Source organism: Anas acuta, chromosome 1 (assembly GCF_963932015.1).
Source record: "Anas acuta chromosome 1, bAnaAcu1.1, whole genome shotgun sequence".
Classification (NCBI taxonomy): domain Eukaryota; kingdom Metazoa; phylum Chordata; class Aves; order Anseriformes; family Anatidae; genus Anas; species Anas acuta.
The window spans coordinates 96,262,183-96,277,811 of NC_088979.1; the positions used below are offsets into that span (position 1 = coordinate 96,262,183).

At 51.0% G+C, this 15,629-nt stretch overlaps 1 protein-coding gene across 16 annotated transcripts in view; it reads left to right on the top strand.

Moving 5' to 3' along the window:
- Nucleotides 1–15,629, top strand: part of TIAM1 (TIAM Rac1 associated GEF 1) — a 151,634-nt gene that overhangs the window by 68,637 nt on the left and 67,368 nt on the right. For all 16 annotated transcript variants that reach the window (XM_068689424.1, XM_068689488.1, XM_068689419.1 and 13 more), the window contains one exon: nucleotides 2,980–3,959. In XM_068689424.1, coding sequence (XP_068545525.1) covers nucleotides 2,991–3,959 — 969 coding nt within the window. In that variant the 5' untranslated portion in view covers nucleotides 2,980–2,990. The remainder of the gene's footprint in view (nucleotides 1–2,979; nucleotides 3,960–15,629) is intronic.

Consider the following 15,629-nt stretch of genomic DNA (forward strand, 5'->3'; position numbering starts at 1 on the left):
TGTAGACGGGCAGCATCTGGCAGTTGGAGCTGGAGCACTTGGAGACATTTCTGCCCCAGGGCGTCTGCTGCCACCCCTGGGAGGGGAGGGCTGGGGCTCCCCTCCCCTGCCCAGCGCCTGCTCCTGCTAGCTGAGGACACTGCGTCTGCTTCAGGGCTGCCTTCCCACATCTGCGTGTGCTGAACGAGCATCTTGCTGCTGTCAGGAATGGGGAAACGCTGCTCCCTGCCTCTCTCTGTCCCCTTTTCCCTGTCCCCCATGTCACCCTCCAGCCACGCTGCTCCATCCTCACCGTGTCCCAAGGCAGGCTTACTTGTGCTGCTGCTGGCACGCCTGAGTTCCACTCAATCCCAGCAAAATAAACTAAATAAGAGCCTTTTTTTTTTCTTCTTCTTCTTGGTTTATTTTCTGCTCTTTTTGTGAACTCAGCTGCATGGTCTGATAAAGGCCTGAATGGGATCGGGATGACTGCCTCTGACACTGTCCTCACTGGGTGCTGTGGGCTAATAGCCGGATGGATAGCCAGCCGTCTGCGGGATTTGCAAAGGCATCCCCACCTGAAGGGTCAAGACACCGCATTAAAAAGGGACAGCTATTTCCTTTGAAGTCTGGCACTTCTCGCCAGTACCTAGCAGATACTTCTCATCCTGTGAAATCGCTCAGAAAACATTCCTGCAGCCCTCTGCGGGAGGAAATGCTTCCCTCCTTCCCGGAAAGTCTTTTCTCCCTGGGGACACAGCCCGAGCTGCTCTTCCTTCCCTGCACAAGGAGGCTTTTGGTTAAGTTTTGCCCCTTCTGCACGGATGCTCGGTCGAGGTGGCGGCACAGCGCTGCCTTCTGTAGCCCCGAGTCTCCATCAGCGAGTGTGCCGGGCCGTGCGGTGCGCTAGGGCTGCTCCTGCCCTTCTGCAGCTCTGTCTCTGGAGGTAAAGAGCCACTCTTTAATCTTTCATGGTTTCGAGAGAGCTTTTAAAAGTGCTGTTTCTCCTTAAATAGATGCTGAAGTGCTGGTTGCATGGCTGGAGACGGGGGGAAATGACTGCATGCTCTGATGTGCTTTGCAGCCGGTGGAAAGCCTGTCAAACCAAAGTACGGTTAGCAAGAATTTTGGAATCAAAGCAGCTAAAAGCATTACCCCAAGAGGGTTTATTTTGCAAGAGGGGGAGTGTTGAGGTCTGGCATCAGACATCTGTGTGGAAGACAAAATGCAGTTTTTGTGCTTGAAAGTGTTTTAGAAGTAAAAGCTAGCTGACGTTTGTTTTTCTGTCCAGTCCATATCAAAGAACTGGAGCTTCTAAGGAATAATAAACCCTACGCAGGGATTTATAATGCTGTCATTTTTTTTAGATTAAAACCTGCTCTCTGTTCAGCACATTTATTTTTCTAAACAATTCTCGATAACCACGTCTCAGGACAGTCAATGGGAGTTCAGCCATTAATTTCAGTAGACACAGGGTATAGTTTACTTGGCACGTGAGTGTGTTTACTTTAGATACAGCAGTGTCCAGATACTGCTGGAGGTGCCTGTTGCTCTAGCGTCGAGCAGCTTTCTGGCCTCAGACGTGACCCACTTAGCTGGGCAGCAGAGCTGAGTGCTGCTGTCCTCTGCCTGCTTTCAGAAATGCTGCTGCAGAAGTTCACTTCCACCATATGCGTCCAGAGCAGCCTATGGCACAACTGCTGTGCCTACGTGTACCGTGGTCGATTCAGCGCTTTCTGTGTAACTTCTGTAGGGCTCATTCAGTTCTGTGCAGCAGTGATCCTGTGTATTTAGGTGGCGAGGCAGGAGACAGCACCACGCTCATCCTCTGAGCATCTGGCTCAATACCCACTGGCGCGTCCTGTGAGCGGAGAAGAAGCTGCCCCAAGAAACTGAAGGCTCCAGATTCCTGCCAGGAAGGCGTTCTCTTTTCGACCAAGAGTAATAGAAATATCTCAAAATGGGGGAGCTTTCTCCTAGATTTTCTCTTAAAGATTAATGGACTATTTATCTAGATGTAATTGGCTTGTGTGCAATTCAGAATCTCTCCTGTTTAATTTTGAACAGCCACGTACTTTAACATTTACCTTTCTTACTCTTCTCCTGGCTCATGGCCAGAAGGAGTCAATACTACTCAAAAAAATATTTCTGACATTTGTTGAGTGAGATCACAGTGTTTTCCAAGGTTGAATCCAGATCCTGGCTCCCAGCTGCTAGGTGGGAAACCCGTTTCACAGAGGGGTGCGCACAGCTTAATACTGCAGGAGGCTGGTTACAGAGTTGGGGACAGAAACCCAGTCCCCATGTTCCAGCTCGGTTTTCTCTCCATGAGATCAAAGCACTTAGATTGAGCTATCTGCTTCGGAGTGAGTGGGAAGGAAAGGTTATTTTTGTATAGTCTGAGTCACTCATGCTAATGTATTTTTCATAATACAGCTTTCTTGTGTGGGGCTCTCTGTACCTGATTAACGTTGCACTGTTTTTTGTTCCAGAAATCAAACCTGTTATTACCTTGCTACCGAATAGTTGAGTTTGTACTTTGCTATTTGGTGCTGGTTCCTAGCAAAATAAAAAAGCAAAATCTCAGATGAAAACATAGAGCCATCTACGTTTTGGCATCTCGTTACGTACAGATGACCACAATTGTTTATCTGCACGATGATTTTTTGAATTTGTAGTGTTTGCTAGAATTGCGGAGGGTTAGCTGATATCAATAACCAAGTGAGTGTGTGCCAAGCTGGGTTTGGAAGCGTACTTTCTGCTAAACCAGCTCGAGTTCACACCAATCCTCAAGGTTTAGTCTTTCCCCTTAGTACAGTCCTTGCTCACCCCAGCGTAGCGATGGTCTGCCTTTTTGCTAAGTACTGATTTATCCGATTTGTATCTCTAAGTTTGCTGCTATGGTTGCTAGCTCCCTTAATGAACTCTGTTGAATTAGGTGGCAGTGTTGAAGCAGGCCTTGCCTATGTAACGGGCTCCGCTCTTTCTCTTCCCTTGCAGACTGTGAAGCCATGGGAAACGCGGAAAGCCAGAGCGTAGAGCACGCCTTCTACGGAGACAAGCACGCCAGCCTGGGCCGCAAGCACACCTCGCGCTCGCTCCGCCTCTCCAACAAAGCCTCTCGGCGGACCCGGCACGCGTCCTCTGGGAAAATCATCCACAGGAACTCGGAAGTGAGCACCCGCTCCAGCAGCACCCCCAGCATCCCCCAGTCGCTGGCGGAGAACGGCCTGGAGCCCTTCGCCCAGGAGGCCGCCCTCGAGGACTTCGGCAGCCCCATCTGGGTGGACCGCGTGGACATGGGCCTGCGGCCCGTCTCCTACCACACCGACTCCTCCGTGACGCCCAGCGTGGACAGCAGCACCGTCCTCACCGCCGCCTCCGTCCACAGCATGCCCGGCTCAGAGGAGAGCCGACTCTACGGGGACGAGCCGCCCTTCTTGGCCGAGGGCGACGGCAGGCCGCACCACTACGCGCCCAACGGGACGGGCTTCATGGAGACGGCCAGCTTCAAGAAGAAGCGCTCCAAATCGGCCGACATCTGGCGCGAGGACAGCCTGGAGTTCTCGCTCTCAGACCTCAGCCAGGAGCACCTGACGAGCAACGAGGAGATCCTGGGCCTGGCCGAGGAGAAGGACACCGAGGCGGCCCGGGGGACGGAGGCCGGCGGCGGCCCCCAGCAGCTGGTGGCCTGCCAGCGTGCCAACTCCATGAGCGAGCTGTACTCCCCCAAAACCCCCAGCGCTGCCGTCAACGGAGGCCCCCGCAACGCCTTCGGAGGCTACTGCCGGAATTTGGTGTCCGACATCCCGGGTGTCGGCGGCCATAAGGCGGTGTCGGGCGCTGCCGAAGATGCGCCCTCCTACAGCAACTACAACACGCTGCCCTGCAGGAAGTCCCACTGCCTGTCCGAAGGGGCCACCAACCCGCAGCTCAGCCACAGCAACAGCATGCAGGGCAGGAGGGCGAAAACTACTCAGGTAAGGCTCTTCTGTTCTCCGGGAAGTGGAAGCGTGCGGCGTTTGCTAGGCTGTTCCTTTTCCAGGCTCTGCTTTCATCCAACACCCCCTTTCCAGGAAGGGACGATGGAGGGGACTGTGTCCAGGCGGTTTCAGGAGGTGGCTCAATCACATCAGTGCTCCCTTCCTTCTCTGCAGCTCTACACTGGGGCCTTTTGCACTCTGTGCACTCTCAGGAGAAGATAAATCTGAGTTTGCCACTAAAGATTTTCCTCTGTGTTTTACAGCGCTGACGGTGCCTTTTTTTTTTTTCAGAGTGGCTTTTTTTTCAGATCACACTACTTGTGGAGCTCACACACGTTGTTTCTCCTCTCTGTGTCCTCCCTACCCCGCCTCCCCTCCTTCGTGCACGCACGCACGCACGCACTCCTCAGCTCTCAGGGCTGGGAGCAAAGGAGAAACCTGTGAGTGTTTCCCCCCCCTTCCACCATAAACACTCACTGAGCTGAAATTTCACTCTTCTCATTACCCGGCCTTCTCAGCTGTGCAAAGCATCACCCAGAAACATTGCTCTCCCCTTGGAGGAGGCTGCCAGTCCTGCAAGCTGCTGTGCTCACCCGCTGTGGACTGAAAAATGAGGGGGGGTGTGTGGAGAAGATGCTGCTTCTCCTAGGCAGGGAGAGCATCCCTGTGACCTTTACTCTGGCGGCTGCCGTGGGGGCTGTCTCGGGTTTTGCCCTGCTTTCCTTGGCTGTGTTCAGCCTGGTCGAGTCCCACAGCGCTGCCTGCTGCTGCACACAGCAGTTCTGCTCACACCGAGGGGCAGACTGCTCCCAGAGGGGTTGGGAAAAAAGGCTGCGACCCCCGTCCACCTGGACAAGTCACGTGGAGCAGCTGCTTTGCGGGAATACTGCGCTCTTTTTGAGTGTTTGGCTGCTGCTAAATATAAAAACGACATGACGAAACAGATGCTGCAGCGTCCCATGACAGCAGCTTTGTACTTCCAAATCAGCTCTTTATTTTTTTTGGAGGTGTTTTTTCCAGCGTGAGCGCAGGGGCCCTTTGGTGCTCCGTCAAGGCAGCGCAGGATAAAAAGCAGGAGAACAACAACAAAAGGAAGACGTTGTTTGGAAGCCCTGAATGTCACAGCTTTCATGAAGATTGCTGGGTGCAACTGCTGCCTCCAGCCCTCTTTCAAGTGTGTTTGAGGAAAAAGAGAGCAGTGTCGCTTGTGTGTAGTGAAACATTTATTTTCCTTCTTGGTGGCTTTCCTGCCATTAAGAAGGTTCCTCTGAGGCGCTCAGTGAAAGTCTGGGATTTGCATGCTGTTTTGTGAGGCCTCGGCTGTGCCCAGGGAAATCACTGCGGGCTGGTTGCTCTAGGTGCAGCTCCTCAGCCCGGAGACGGTGGCTGTGAGGAGTCTCGGCAGTGGTCATTACCACAAATAAAATCAACAAAATTAAAGCTTTGGAAAGGTGAAAATTCCTTCCAAGTCTTTAATCCTAGCAGCGCAGAGTAAGTATAAGATGCTTGTCAGCAGCGAAGTCGTGTCAGCCCAAACCTACCTTTAGCGAGCGCAGGGAAATGACTGTCATTAAGGGCTTGATAAACAGAGTGAAAAGGAAGTGCAGATTTGCACGCAAAATCAAAGGACGAGTTCCTTGGTGAACCTGATTGTGGTGGCTTTGGGTAGGGTGAGAGGAGGGCAACCAGCAACCTGTCCTTGTGTCAGGTCCCCACTCGGAAAACATCCACTCAGCTTTTCGTGACGCCGCTGGTGTCGAGAGGGCGACGGCTCCCCTGGCGTGCAGGTGGGAAGCTGAGGCACAGCTCTGATGGCCTGGCTGTGCCAGCAGGTATTTGGGCACAGCGCGGGGAATTGGGTTTCTCTCTGCCCTGCCCGGGCTTCCAACGCTTCCTCAATGGGCTTCAGGCTTTTGATGCCCCCTTCCAGCATTGCCCCAGCCCTCCTGCTGTAAACCGTTTTGTGCTTTAAAAACAATTTAGTGGACTGAGGCAAAACCTTCCTGTTATTTCCAGCATTTTGACCTGCCTCCCTCCACCCCACAAAACACTAGGTATGTTTTTAGGGCCGGAAGGGCACCGCACAAAGGTGACCCGGGGCCAAATGCACTGTGGTGTGGACAGTCAGCTCTCCGTCTTGGCCTCCAGGCCAGTGACCTGTCATTGCTCCTGTGGTATTTCAAAGTGCAGCGGTCGCTCCCTTCTTCAGAGTCACTTAATTGAGCCTCCTAGCCAGGTTTATGGCCTGGGCACTGTTGCCCAACCTCACAAGAATTCAGGTTTGTAATTGCCAGTGGGTTGTTTGTTTTTTTTTCCAGTTTTTGGAAAGTCACAGGTGGGATAATTGCATGATTTTTCAGTCTAACCTGCCCTGGTGCTAGGAGTGCTAGCAGGTCCTGGTGGCCGCTTGTAGGTACATTTTGGGAGGTGCCAATGAGAGCAGAAGACGCCGAGCACAGGGTGAGTCTGATACCACAGCGATGTTTGCTTCCTGGATCCATCCAATGTCACCTGCCCGTTCAGCTGTACGGACATCACCGTATTTTCTGTGACAGCTGAATGTTGTGTGACAGGTACCAGTAGCTTCTCAGCTTTGCTGGCCAGTGCTGCTGGAAGGCAACCCCGCGACTGCATCACAGAAAGGAGGTGCTGTGATCAGAGCTGTACAGATTTTGGTGTAATGCCTTATCCATCGGTTCTTTACAAGTACATGGTTTACATTAAAAGAAGAAAAAGAAAAAAAGACAATTTCTTCCTTCCAAATTTAAACCTTAAATTGAGCTGTGGGAGTCACTTTCCACTAATTGAGAAGGAAAGCCTTTTAATGCTGGAGAGGCGATTAGATGCAGTGTGCGCGAGCGATTAATATTCACCGGGTGGCTCTGGGGCACCCACGCAGTTCTGCTTTTTGTAACATTTTAACATTCAGGGTTCGGATCTGCCGAAGCGAGGCTTCCCGGAGAGCTCTGCTGGGATCCTGCTCGGCTTTTGGAGCCGATGGGATGTAGGTGGAAAGAGCTTAATTGGCTGACATTTTCACCCGTTTCTGCTTGAAGGGAGGCAAAGTCCTGTTGGATACAGCTTGTTCTGGCTGTGGGCTGTGAGATCCCCGGGATCCTACAGTCTGCTCGTCGGGATCCAGATTTTTTGTGACGTGGCTGTGCTGTGTCCTGCTTGCAGCTGAACATCTGCCTGCTGGAGACACCCTCCTCCTTCTGGAGGGTGTTCCAAGAGAAACGTAACCTCGTGCTCCCCTCCTGTTAAGAGCCCTAATTAAAGTCTTGTTGGGGGAATTTAGGGGAAGGGAAATCTTGAGATAAAGCTTTGTGCCACTTCCAAGCCCATCGTGCCACCTCCTTATTCCACGTTCCCCTCTGTGGACAATTTCTGGCTGCTCTTTCCTCTTGACCATTGAACGGGGGTATCCAGCCTTGCACAGGGCATGAACTTCCTTCAACATTTCAAACTCTGCTGGGAGTACAGCCCAGTGAAGGCATCTCCTGGTGGCAATTGCCACCAAAGCCTGAGACCTCCTTGGGCTTTCAGCACTGGTGTTTGCTTTGCAGTTGACCCGTTGGGAGTAGACCTTAGTAGGTCTGAAGCTACAGGTCTTTCCTGGGGGGAGTGATGGTGTTTTACGAGCACGTTGTGTCTTTTGTGTGCACTAAAATCCAAACAGACCTGGTGGCCAAAGCATTTCTGCTTGCTGGACCACTTTATGCAGGAGAAGGCTGGCCGTGGTCCTCTCCGGTGGCTCGTTCCTCACCGAGCTTTAGAGCCCAGCTTGGGATCTCCTGTGCAGAGCTCAACTGCAGCATTAGCAGTACCATGGTGCAGTCCAGGTTTTTCACATGACTCCTGAGAAGGACCAGAAAGATGTTCTTCAGCTCTGCAGGGAAAGCAAATGTTCTTTACAGCACATTCGGGCCAGCCTTTGTTGTGAGCTGGACAGGGGGAGAGGGAGCAAACTTCCCTTCTGACTTGGAAACCGTGAGCTTTTCAGTGCCAGCCCGATTATCTCCTCGGTGCATTAAATCCCCTCCCTTTTAAAGATTTTCATTTTTGTTACTATTTTTAGGCCTCTGGAGGTAACCTGGAGGAACTCAGGATATCAAGCCTTAAAAAAAATGTGTATAAAAAGTTTTACAGAATATGCAGGGGATGAAAACAAGGCTTGTGTGGGAATTAGATCAGGACGTAGACAGAAACCAATCTAAAAATAATCCAGGGTATCTTTCCAGTTGACTCTTTTTTTTTTTTTTTTTTACCATCTCAGGGAGTTTTATGACAGGTTATAGTGTTTCATGGCGTTCTGCAGGATGGCTAAACTCCAGAGAGCTGATGCTTTTCGGTGTAAGTTGTCTAAAACTTCTTCACAAATGCTTTTGTGGCACAGAGGGTGTAGCCTCGAAATGTAAATGGACCCCACTGGGTCACGCTCTGTCCAGCCCTGTATCTTGCTCCCCAACACCAAGTGCTCAGAATAGGAACGAAAGAAACTGGGAGAGTGCAGAGTGAACTTTCCTTGAGGGCATTCTTCCTGATCCCAGAAAATTAGCAATTGGAGGCTTCCTGAGTGAGGACTGCATCCAAGGCTGTCAGATTGACCTGTCCCCCATGACTTCTCTTCTTCTGAAATCGTTTTCTGCTTTTGGCTCCCCCCGCATCCTGTTCGCTCTCTACATAACACCAGTGACCTTACGGCCTCCTGTTACAGCCCCCCTTGGTCGTGGCTTTCCCAAACAGAGTATCTCCAGCAGCTCTGCTCCAATTAAAGCAATTCCATCCGTTTCAGTCTGGAGTTGGGAGAAGACGGCCATTTTCAATGTAAATATGATTCTTAATCAGATTGACCCAAATAATTTAATCGTAGTCATTTGGCTCCAGATGGAGCCAAAGGCAGCCAGTCCGACTGCGGTAAAGTCATGTATCAGTAAATTATAATTAACAGCACACCGTTTAATAGGTGCCTAAAAGTAAGATGTTGCTGTTTCTCTGTTGCAGCCTGCGTCCTGCTGTTTCCAGCCGCTGTTCGCGCAGTCCCATGGTGCTTTCCAGGCTGAGGTTGTGGCAGTGAGGTCTCAGATACAGCCTGAACTCCCCTCCAAATCCCCAAAAGCCAGAGGTCCTGGAGTCAGACGGTCATGCTCAGGTGATTTAGGGGCTGAATCCCACCCGAGAGCACTGATCAGCCAGTAACTGTGCCGAGCCCCCTGGCAAACAGGCAGCATCCCCGTGTGTGGGGCACGCTGCAGCCCGTGCTGGAGTTCTCAGTGCCTCCAAACAACCAGAGCCATTTGGCTCCACCACATGGGCCCTTTGCAGCCTGGCTAACTGGAAACGCCTCCAGCTTGAGCTGGAAAGCGTGAACAGAAGGCTTCAGGGCTGCCCTGCCGTTCCCAGCTGGGTGGCGTTCGAGCAGGTATTGCCTGCTCAGGAGATTTTAAAGCCAGCAGCAGGCACTCCCTCGGAGCACGCAACCCTGCCCCGGTACTGTCAAGGAGAGGAGCATGTGAAAAGGAGTGCTACGGTCTCTGTTGGCAAATATTTTGATACTCTTTCGAAGATCTTAATTTGTTTTTCTTTCTTGGCTCTTGGTCTGGAGCCAGTGGAAAGCAAATTAGCAGTCCTGATATCTGATCCAGCTCCATTCAGTCGTCTTTTTTTTTTTTAAACAGTGGGAATTTGTCATTTAAACATTTGAAGTGCTTGTAGCGCTGGCTGTAATTGTACTCTCTGCAAAACTGTATGTGCTGCATGTTTTTAGTTTCGAGTACTTTCCACTCGAAAATCACAGACAGGTTGCCCCAGCTGCCTGCTTGCTGGGCTGTTCTTACTTAGATGGATGCAATTTGCAGCAGCGATCCTTTCCAGTGAAGTGCTCCACTGAAACCTCTCTTTTCAGAGTGCTCCAGCGTGTGATCCTGGGACTGGTCGCCATCCCAGGCGGCAGGCATTTCCCTGCTCCCCTCAGCTACTTGGCTGTTCAGGTGAACACCTCCTGGATGACAGGCTTTGATTTCGAGTTGCTGTTCTAGCAGCTCTCCCTCCTTCCCACTTCTCCCCCCTCTGCTGCATTTCTCGGGAAGAACTGCCTCTCCTTGGCACCGAGTGAACACAAAGTAACCTAACCCCGTATTTTACTTCGAGGATTTTGGCTAGGCGTGTGGCCATTTATTTCACTCGAGCACTTATAGGCTGCTTGCATTAGTTTACGGTTAGCGTAGTTCCTCCAGAAACTTTCTTCATCTGGGTGGTCCACTGGGATGAAAGCAAGGTAAGTTTTGGGGGGTCCTCAGCCCAGTGTTTGGGAACAGAGGGATTAAGCACCGTGATGCTCAAAAGCCGTGAGGCTTCCTCCCATTGCGGGGTGATGGAAACCGGGCTTCCACCCCGAACCCGCGCAGGTGGCAGGAGCTGCGCTGCAAGGTTTTGCGTGCAGGGACCACACTGCAAGAGGCTTTGCTGTGTTATGGCTGGGTTCTCATTCGTGGTATTAACTGCTTTATAACAGGCAGTGCTAAAGCCAGGCAAAAGCTGTTTTGCTCAGGTCCCGTGGCAGTGCTTCGTGCCGTTTCCTGCTAAGGGGGCTGCCGTCCCTTAACTGCGCATTATCTCACAGGCTTGGATTTCTCTCATGTTATTCAAAAGCAAAATGAAAACATCCTCCCCGTTCCCTGTCCCCAGCACTTTAGCTTTTAGGGATATCGAACTCCCCCTCCAGTGACGGACAGGTTGCAGAGTGATGCCACGGCATTGTCCTGAGTCAGTGAAGAGCCCTGCAGAGTACGTCAGAGAGAGAGGTTAAGTTGTGCCATGTCAGCCTAGGAGGTCAATGAACCAAAAATGTTCCCAACCCCCATGTTGGAGACACCAAGCTAATGCAATAGCTTAACGTGGAGACGAGGAGCCACGTGTAATGCTGAGGGGATGGCCATATATCAAGCAGAGCTGCCTGCAGAGGAAATGGGGGTGACAGATGCTTGATGGATTGGATGCACACCCCCTTCCTGTATTTGAGTATCTGCTGGGTGCCATGTCTGTCTTTCCAAGAAAGACTTTCTCTTTTGTTCATTACTGCATTAGCAGTCATCACAATCCATCAGATGTACAGGGAATTAGTGGACACACTACAGAGAGTTTGTAGCAGCCTGCAGAGCGGTGTTCCTCCAGACAGAGCAAGCCTTAGAGTCGCTTCTGTGTTTCTCCACGGCAGCTTTCAAACCATTTCTCCCTCTCAGCTTTCAATGAAATTTATGATTTCCCTCTGCTTCATGTAATGTTTTGACTCTTTTCAAGACAGATAAGCCTGCTGGTGTATTTATTACCAGGTGTTCGAGTAAGTCTGGGGAAAGAAATTCATTTTGATTTGGAACAAATTGTACCTTAACCGAGCACCTTAACCAACAAATGATGGTAGAGATAGCACTGAAAAGAAAGGAGAAGCAGTATCAGGACAATCTTCTTCTCTACAGGAGCTTCAAAGAGACACCAGGCACATAAAAGCATGCAAACCAGCAGGCTGCTTACCCCTTCTATTTTCAATGCACTCGGTGGTGCTTGCATAACTAGCAGCCAGACAGGTTGTGTGCAATGCCAGGGTGCTGCTGCATGTCAGCACCTCGGTGCTCTGTTGCTCAACAGGATGGGGAACAGACAGTTTGTGTCCTCTTGGAGGGAGCCCCTCCAAGAAAATCAGTCGCCTTGTACTACCCAGGACTTCCAATCTAATGGGTAAGTTAGGAGGAATTATTATCCACATCAGGAACTCTTTATATTAATGTTGTAAGAGTCTTCCCACTAAATCAGTCCAATGTGCCTGAAGTGTCCGTGAATCTGCTGCCAGTTAAGCAGGAGAAAGTGATTCACAAAGCCATATTAATGGTCTGTGTCACAGTGCTGTTGGTGGGAAGCTCGCTAAGTGCCTCGCTACTGTACGCACCCTCTGAACAAGTCCAGTCATCAACCAGAGCTGGGCAAGGCTTATTCCACCCAGGGCTCTCTTCCCAGCTGAGGCCACGACCAAATGTCCCCAAAGAGGGGACAAAGATGCTTGGAACCTGCCCCTCTGTGCGAGAAAAAAACATATAAGCATTGCTAATATTTTCACCGTTATTTTACCCAATCGATTTATCAGTGAAATTGCTCTCTGCGTTTGATGGGGCTGTGATAATTCCACCTCATTCGGCTCGAATGCTGCCGGGGCTGTTTTGGCCTTGTTGCTGGACCTCGTTGCCGTGTTAGTGACAACGACAGCATTCAGCCTGTCTCTGGTTCGTGATTCTGCAGGGCATCTCCTGGCGTAGGGCACCCACCTTTTCCTCCTCTTTCCCTCGGTTGCTGTCTGCTGCACCTCTTTGTCTAGGTTTCTAGGTTTCTGTGAGAAATGGTGCCCCTGCTCCATCTCTTCACCCGCTGTGGGGTTGCAGGATCCCGGTGGACGCTGTGCTACTGCTCACTGCCTCCCTGCTGAGGCACCTGCACAGGGCAGCACGGTCACTAGATCCAGTTTAGTTCCCTCCTGCAGCCTTTATGCTACTTTCTGCCCGCTTCCCGTGGAGCAGCCTCCTGCCAGCGGGACAAAGCCCCTGTTTATTCAGTTTGTCATCCTCGCGGACTGAGACCTGTTCTGTTCGCAGAAGCCCAGGAGCTGCCGTTCCCACGACTTCCCAGATCCCTCTGTCTCGGAGGAAATACACTGTCTTTTCTCTGCTGCATGTTTTCTACTCTGTGTGACCAATTTAATGATTTCCACCTCCCCCTTGCTGTGCCCTCTTGCCCTCCCCGGCCCAAAGCTAGGTAAACAGCAGTGGGAAGGCTGCATGGGGCAGCACAGATTTTAGTTCCACCCTTGTGTTTGGTTCCTGTGATAGTCTCTCTGGGCAAAAGTATTCCTCTGTGTGGAAACAGCTGTTTGCCAGGCTGAAAATACGAAACACAAGGTCTCTGCTGAGGTGCAAAATGTCGGATCCAATGTCCCGAATCTCACATGGAGTTGAATAATATAATTTTTTTTGAATTAGTGAAATGAAACGGAGCCCCTCGATGATAGAAGTTAGAAGTCCAGGGTAAATTGCTGATGATTTGTTATATTCTGTGTGTAATGTCTGAATCTCCAGGCTTGAGAAATGTGCATTCTGCCATCTCCAGCTGTCTCCCAGCTCCTGTGATGTGCCTGGCGCACGCCGGTCTGCATCCTGCCGGAGCACAGCGGAGAGCCTGGGCAGGAGCCAGGGAGGTGAGCGATGAAGGCTGAGCCGTGCCTTAGCTGTCAGCCTCCAGAAACTTGACCTGGGCACTCCTGTCAAGGAGCAAAATGCCTCTTTCGTTACAAGCCTCTGTGGCACATCCCATCACGGACCTGGCACAGTGCTAAGTCATTCTTGGAGGATATGTGGACATCGCCCGCGGGCTCTTTGGGAGGCTGAGCAGGAAGCGTGAGTAATTTTCACATAGATCTCGTGGAGGTGACACAGCGCTCGCTTTGCGTCTGGGCAGCAGCCCGGTGGCCGTGTCGGGAGGTCCAGAAGGCTGAACCCCAAACCTTGGGGTCTGCATCCACACCGGTCTCGTGGGCAGGGCACCACGCTGCTGGCATCCTTGCTGGAAAGTTTGGGGGAATAATCCTGTGCCCCCAGTGAGGGGCTGGTCAAACCTGCTGTGGTTCATTGCCAGTCTGGGGGGTGTTACCCGGTCAGGCTCAGCACGTTTCTGCAGCAGCACAACACTGAACCTCTGCTCTCTGTGCCTAGCTCCTAACTGAATGCCCTTCAGTGTGCAGAGCACAGCGCTGCGAGACGGCCGCAGCGGATGCAAACCGCTCCTTGAGAGCTTTTCATAGCCTCCGATGAGAACTGGCTGACATTACAGCAGGAACCCAGAAGTCAAAGACCTGTGTAATGAATGCTCTTAACCCTACTAACCCGCAGACCAATCATCTCATACAGCAGGCTTCCTCAAGTGCTAATCTCCGTGAATGCTGCGTTTCATCATTCATGAGCACAAACAATATTAGCAGCCTGTACGTTTTGAACCGTTCTGCTGACCTCTGTGTAGCCAGACCCTCCTCCCACCGAAGGGCTTGAATCAGATGGCTACAAATCTTTGATAATGGGGCATTGCAGAGAGGAAAGGGGAGCACAGCAAGCACAGGAAGATTTGGGGCAAGACTGCAGCGTTAGGCTGAAAATATCTTTCAACACATCCAACATACTGCTTTCATTGTGGTAACAATCATAGAGATTTTTGCAATATGTGCTAAAATTTAAGCTTATGAGCGTATCCAACATTCACTCTGAGTTTTCCATCCTCACGTTTTTTGTACAAATAACAGGCTGTTATGCCCTTGCATCACTTACTGATGGTAGTTCCCATGTACGGACAGGGAAACTGAGGCGACTGACGCCGTGTCTCATCAAGGTTACACAAGAAGGCTGTGTCACGCTGGGCTCCAGGAACCCTGAAAGCCTGCATTGCAGATCTCCGCTTAAACACCTCTGGGCACGCTTCTGCTATTGAAAAAATTAACAGTATCTGCTAAAGAGCATCAACATTTTGCACGTGCATTGGTGAGCGGTATTACAAGTCCCATCTCCTCTCTGTTGGTGGTGTTGGTCTGTTTTAGTGCCTCGTTACTGCTTTAAACCACATAATGCTAGTTAAAGCACGAGGTACACTTCCTAAAAGTTAACATTGGATGAAATTTTGGAATCAGCTCTGTACTTTTTATACCACACGGATACAATAATCCCGAGACAGATTGTATATTTATTAAGTCATTTACCTAAAATAAAAATCTCAAAACCCTCAAATAATGTTTGTTGCCACAGTTACGTGCCGTTCCCTGCAGCATGCAGGCTTGTTTATGCTCTATGAGTGACGCACGTTTTCCCTTTCAAAAAATACCAGAGGAACAAGGCTCCAGAAACCAAATGCAAAAGGCAGTTGCGTTATCTGACTAACCATCCCGGTAAAAAGGGGGCATCTGGGTCAGTTCTTCGTCTCTCTGTTGTTACACCGATGTGGCTGTGCTGGCAGAGGGGGCATTGCTGGAGGTGTACGGGTGTGGAGCCCCCGTGCCAGCCCTGGCTCCTCAGCTCCGGGCTCTCACACGGGGTGCTGCCATCGGAAGTTGCACCACCCGGCTTTTTGTGATGGGGTGCACAAATCCACTCGTGGCAGTGTGTTGTAAGCTCTGGTTTCTGAGCAGCACCCGTTTCCCTCTCCAGATAGCCCTCGTTTGCAGTGCTGCAAGGAATGGGAAGGTAATTGGCTTCCAAAAAACAAGTGTATTGGAACAGCAGGACAAAATGTTTGTGGAAACTGCTCTGTACGGGCAGCTGACTGCGCTTACGGGAAGCCCTGCTCAATTCATTCACTTGCCGTGGGAGGGGAGGAACATTGGCCTGTCCAGAACAGCTTGTCTGTCACCATGTGTTGCATTAAATAACCAGGGTGACTGGGATAACTGTGCTCATTGAGTGGGGAAGGAAGTGGTTATTCTTCCAGCTGGACTGCAGGTCTCCCTGGAGAGGTGGTGTTTATAAAGAGCTAGCCCATCCGTTACAAATTAATGCCGTGTAAGTTAGTCAAATTCAGAAACACCCCTCCCCTCCCCCTGGAGTTTCCTCATCCAGCTCCTGCTCCACGGGAGAAAGATTTTGGAGT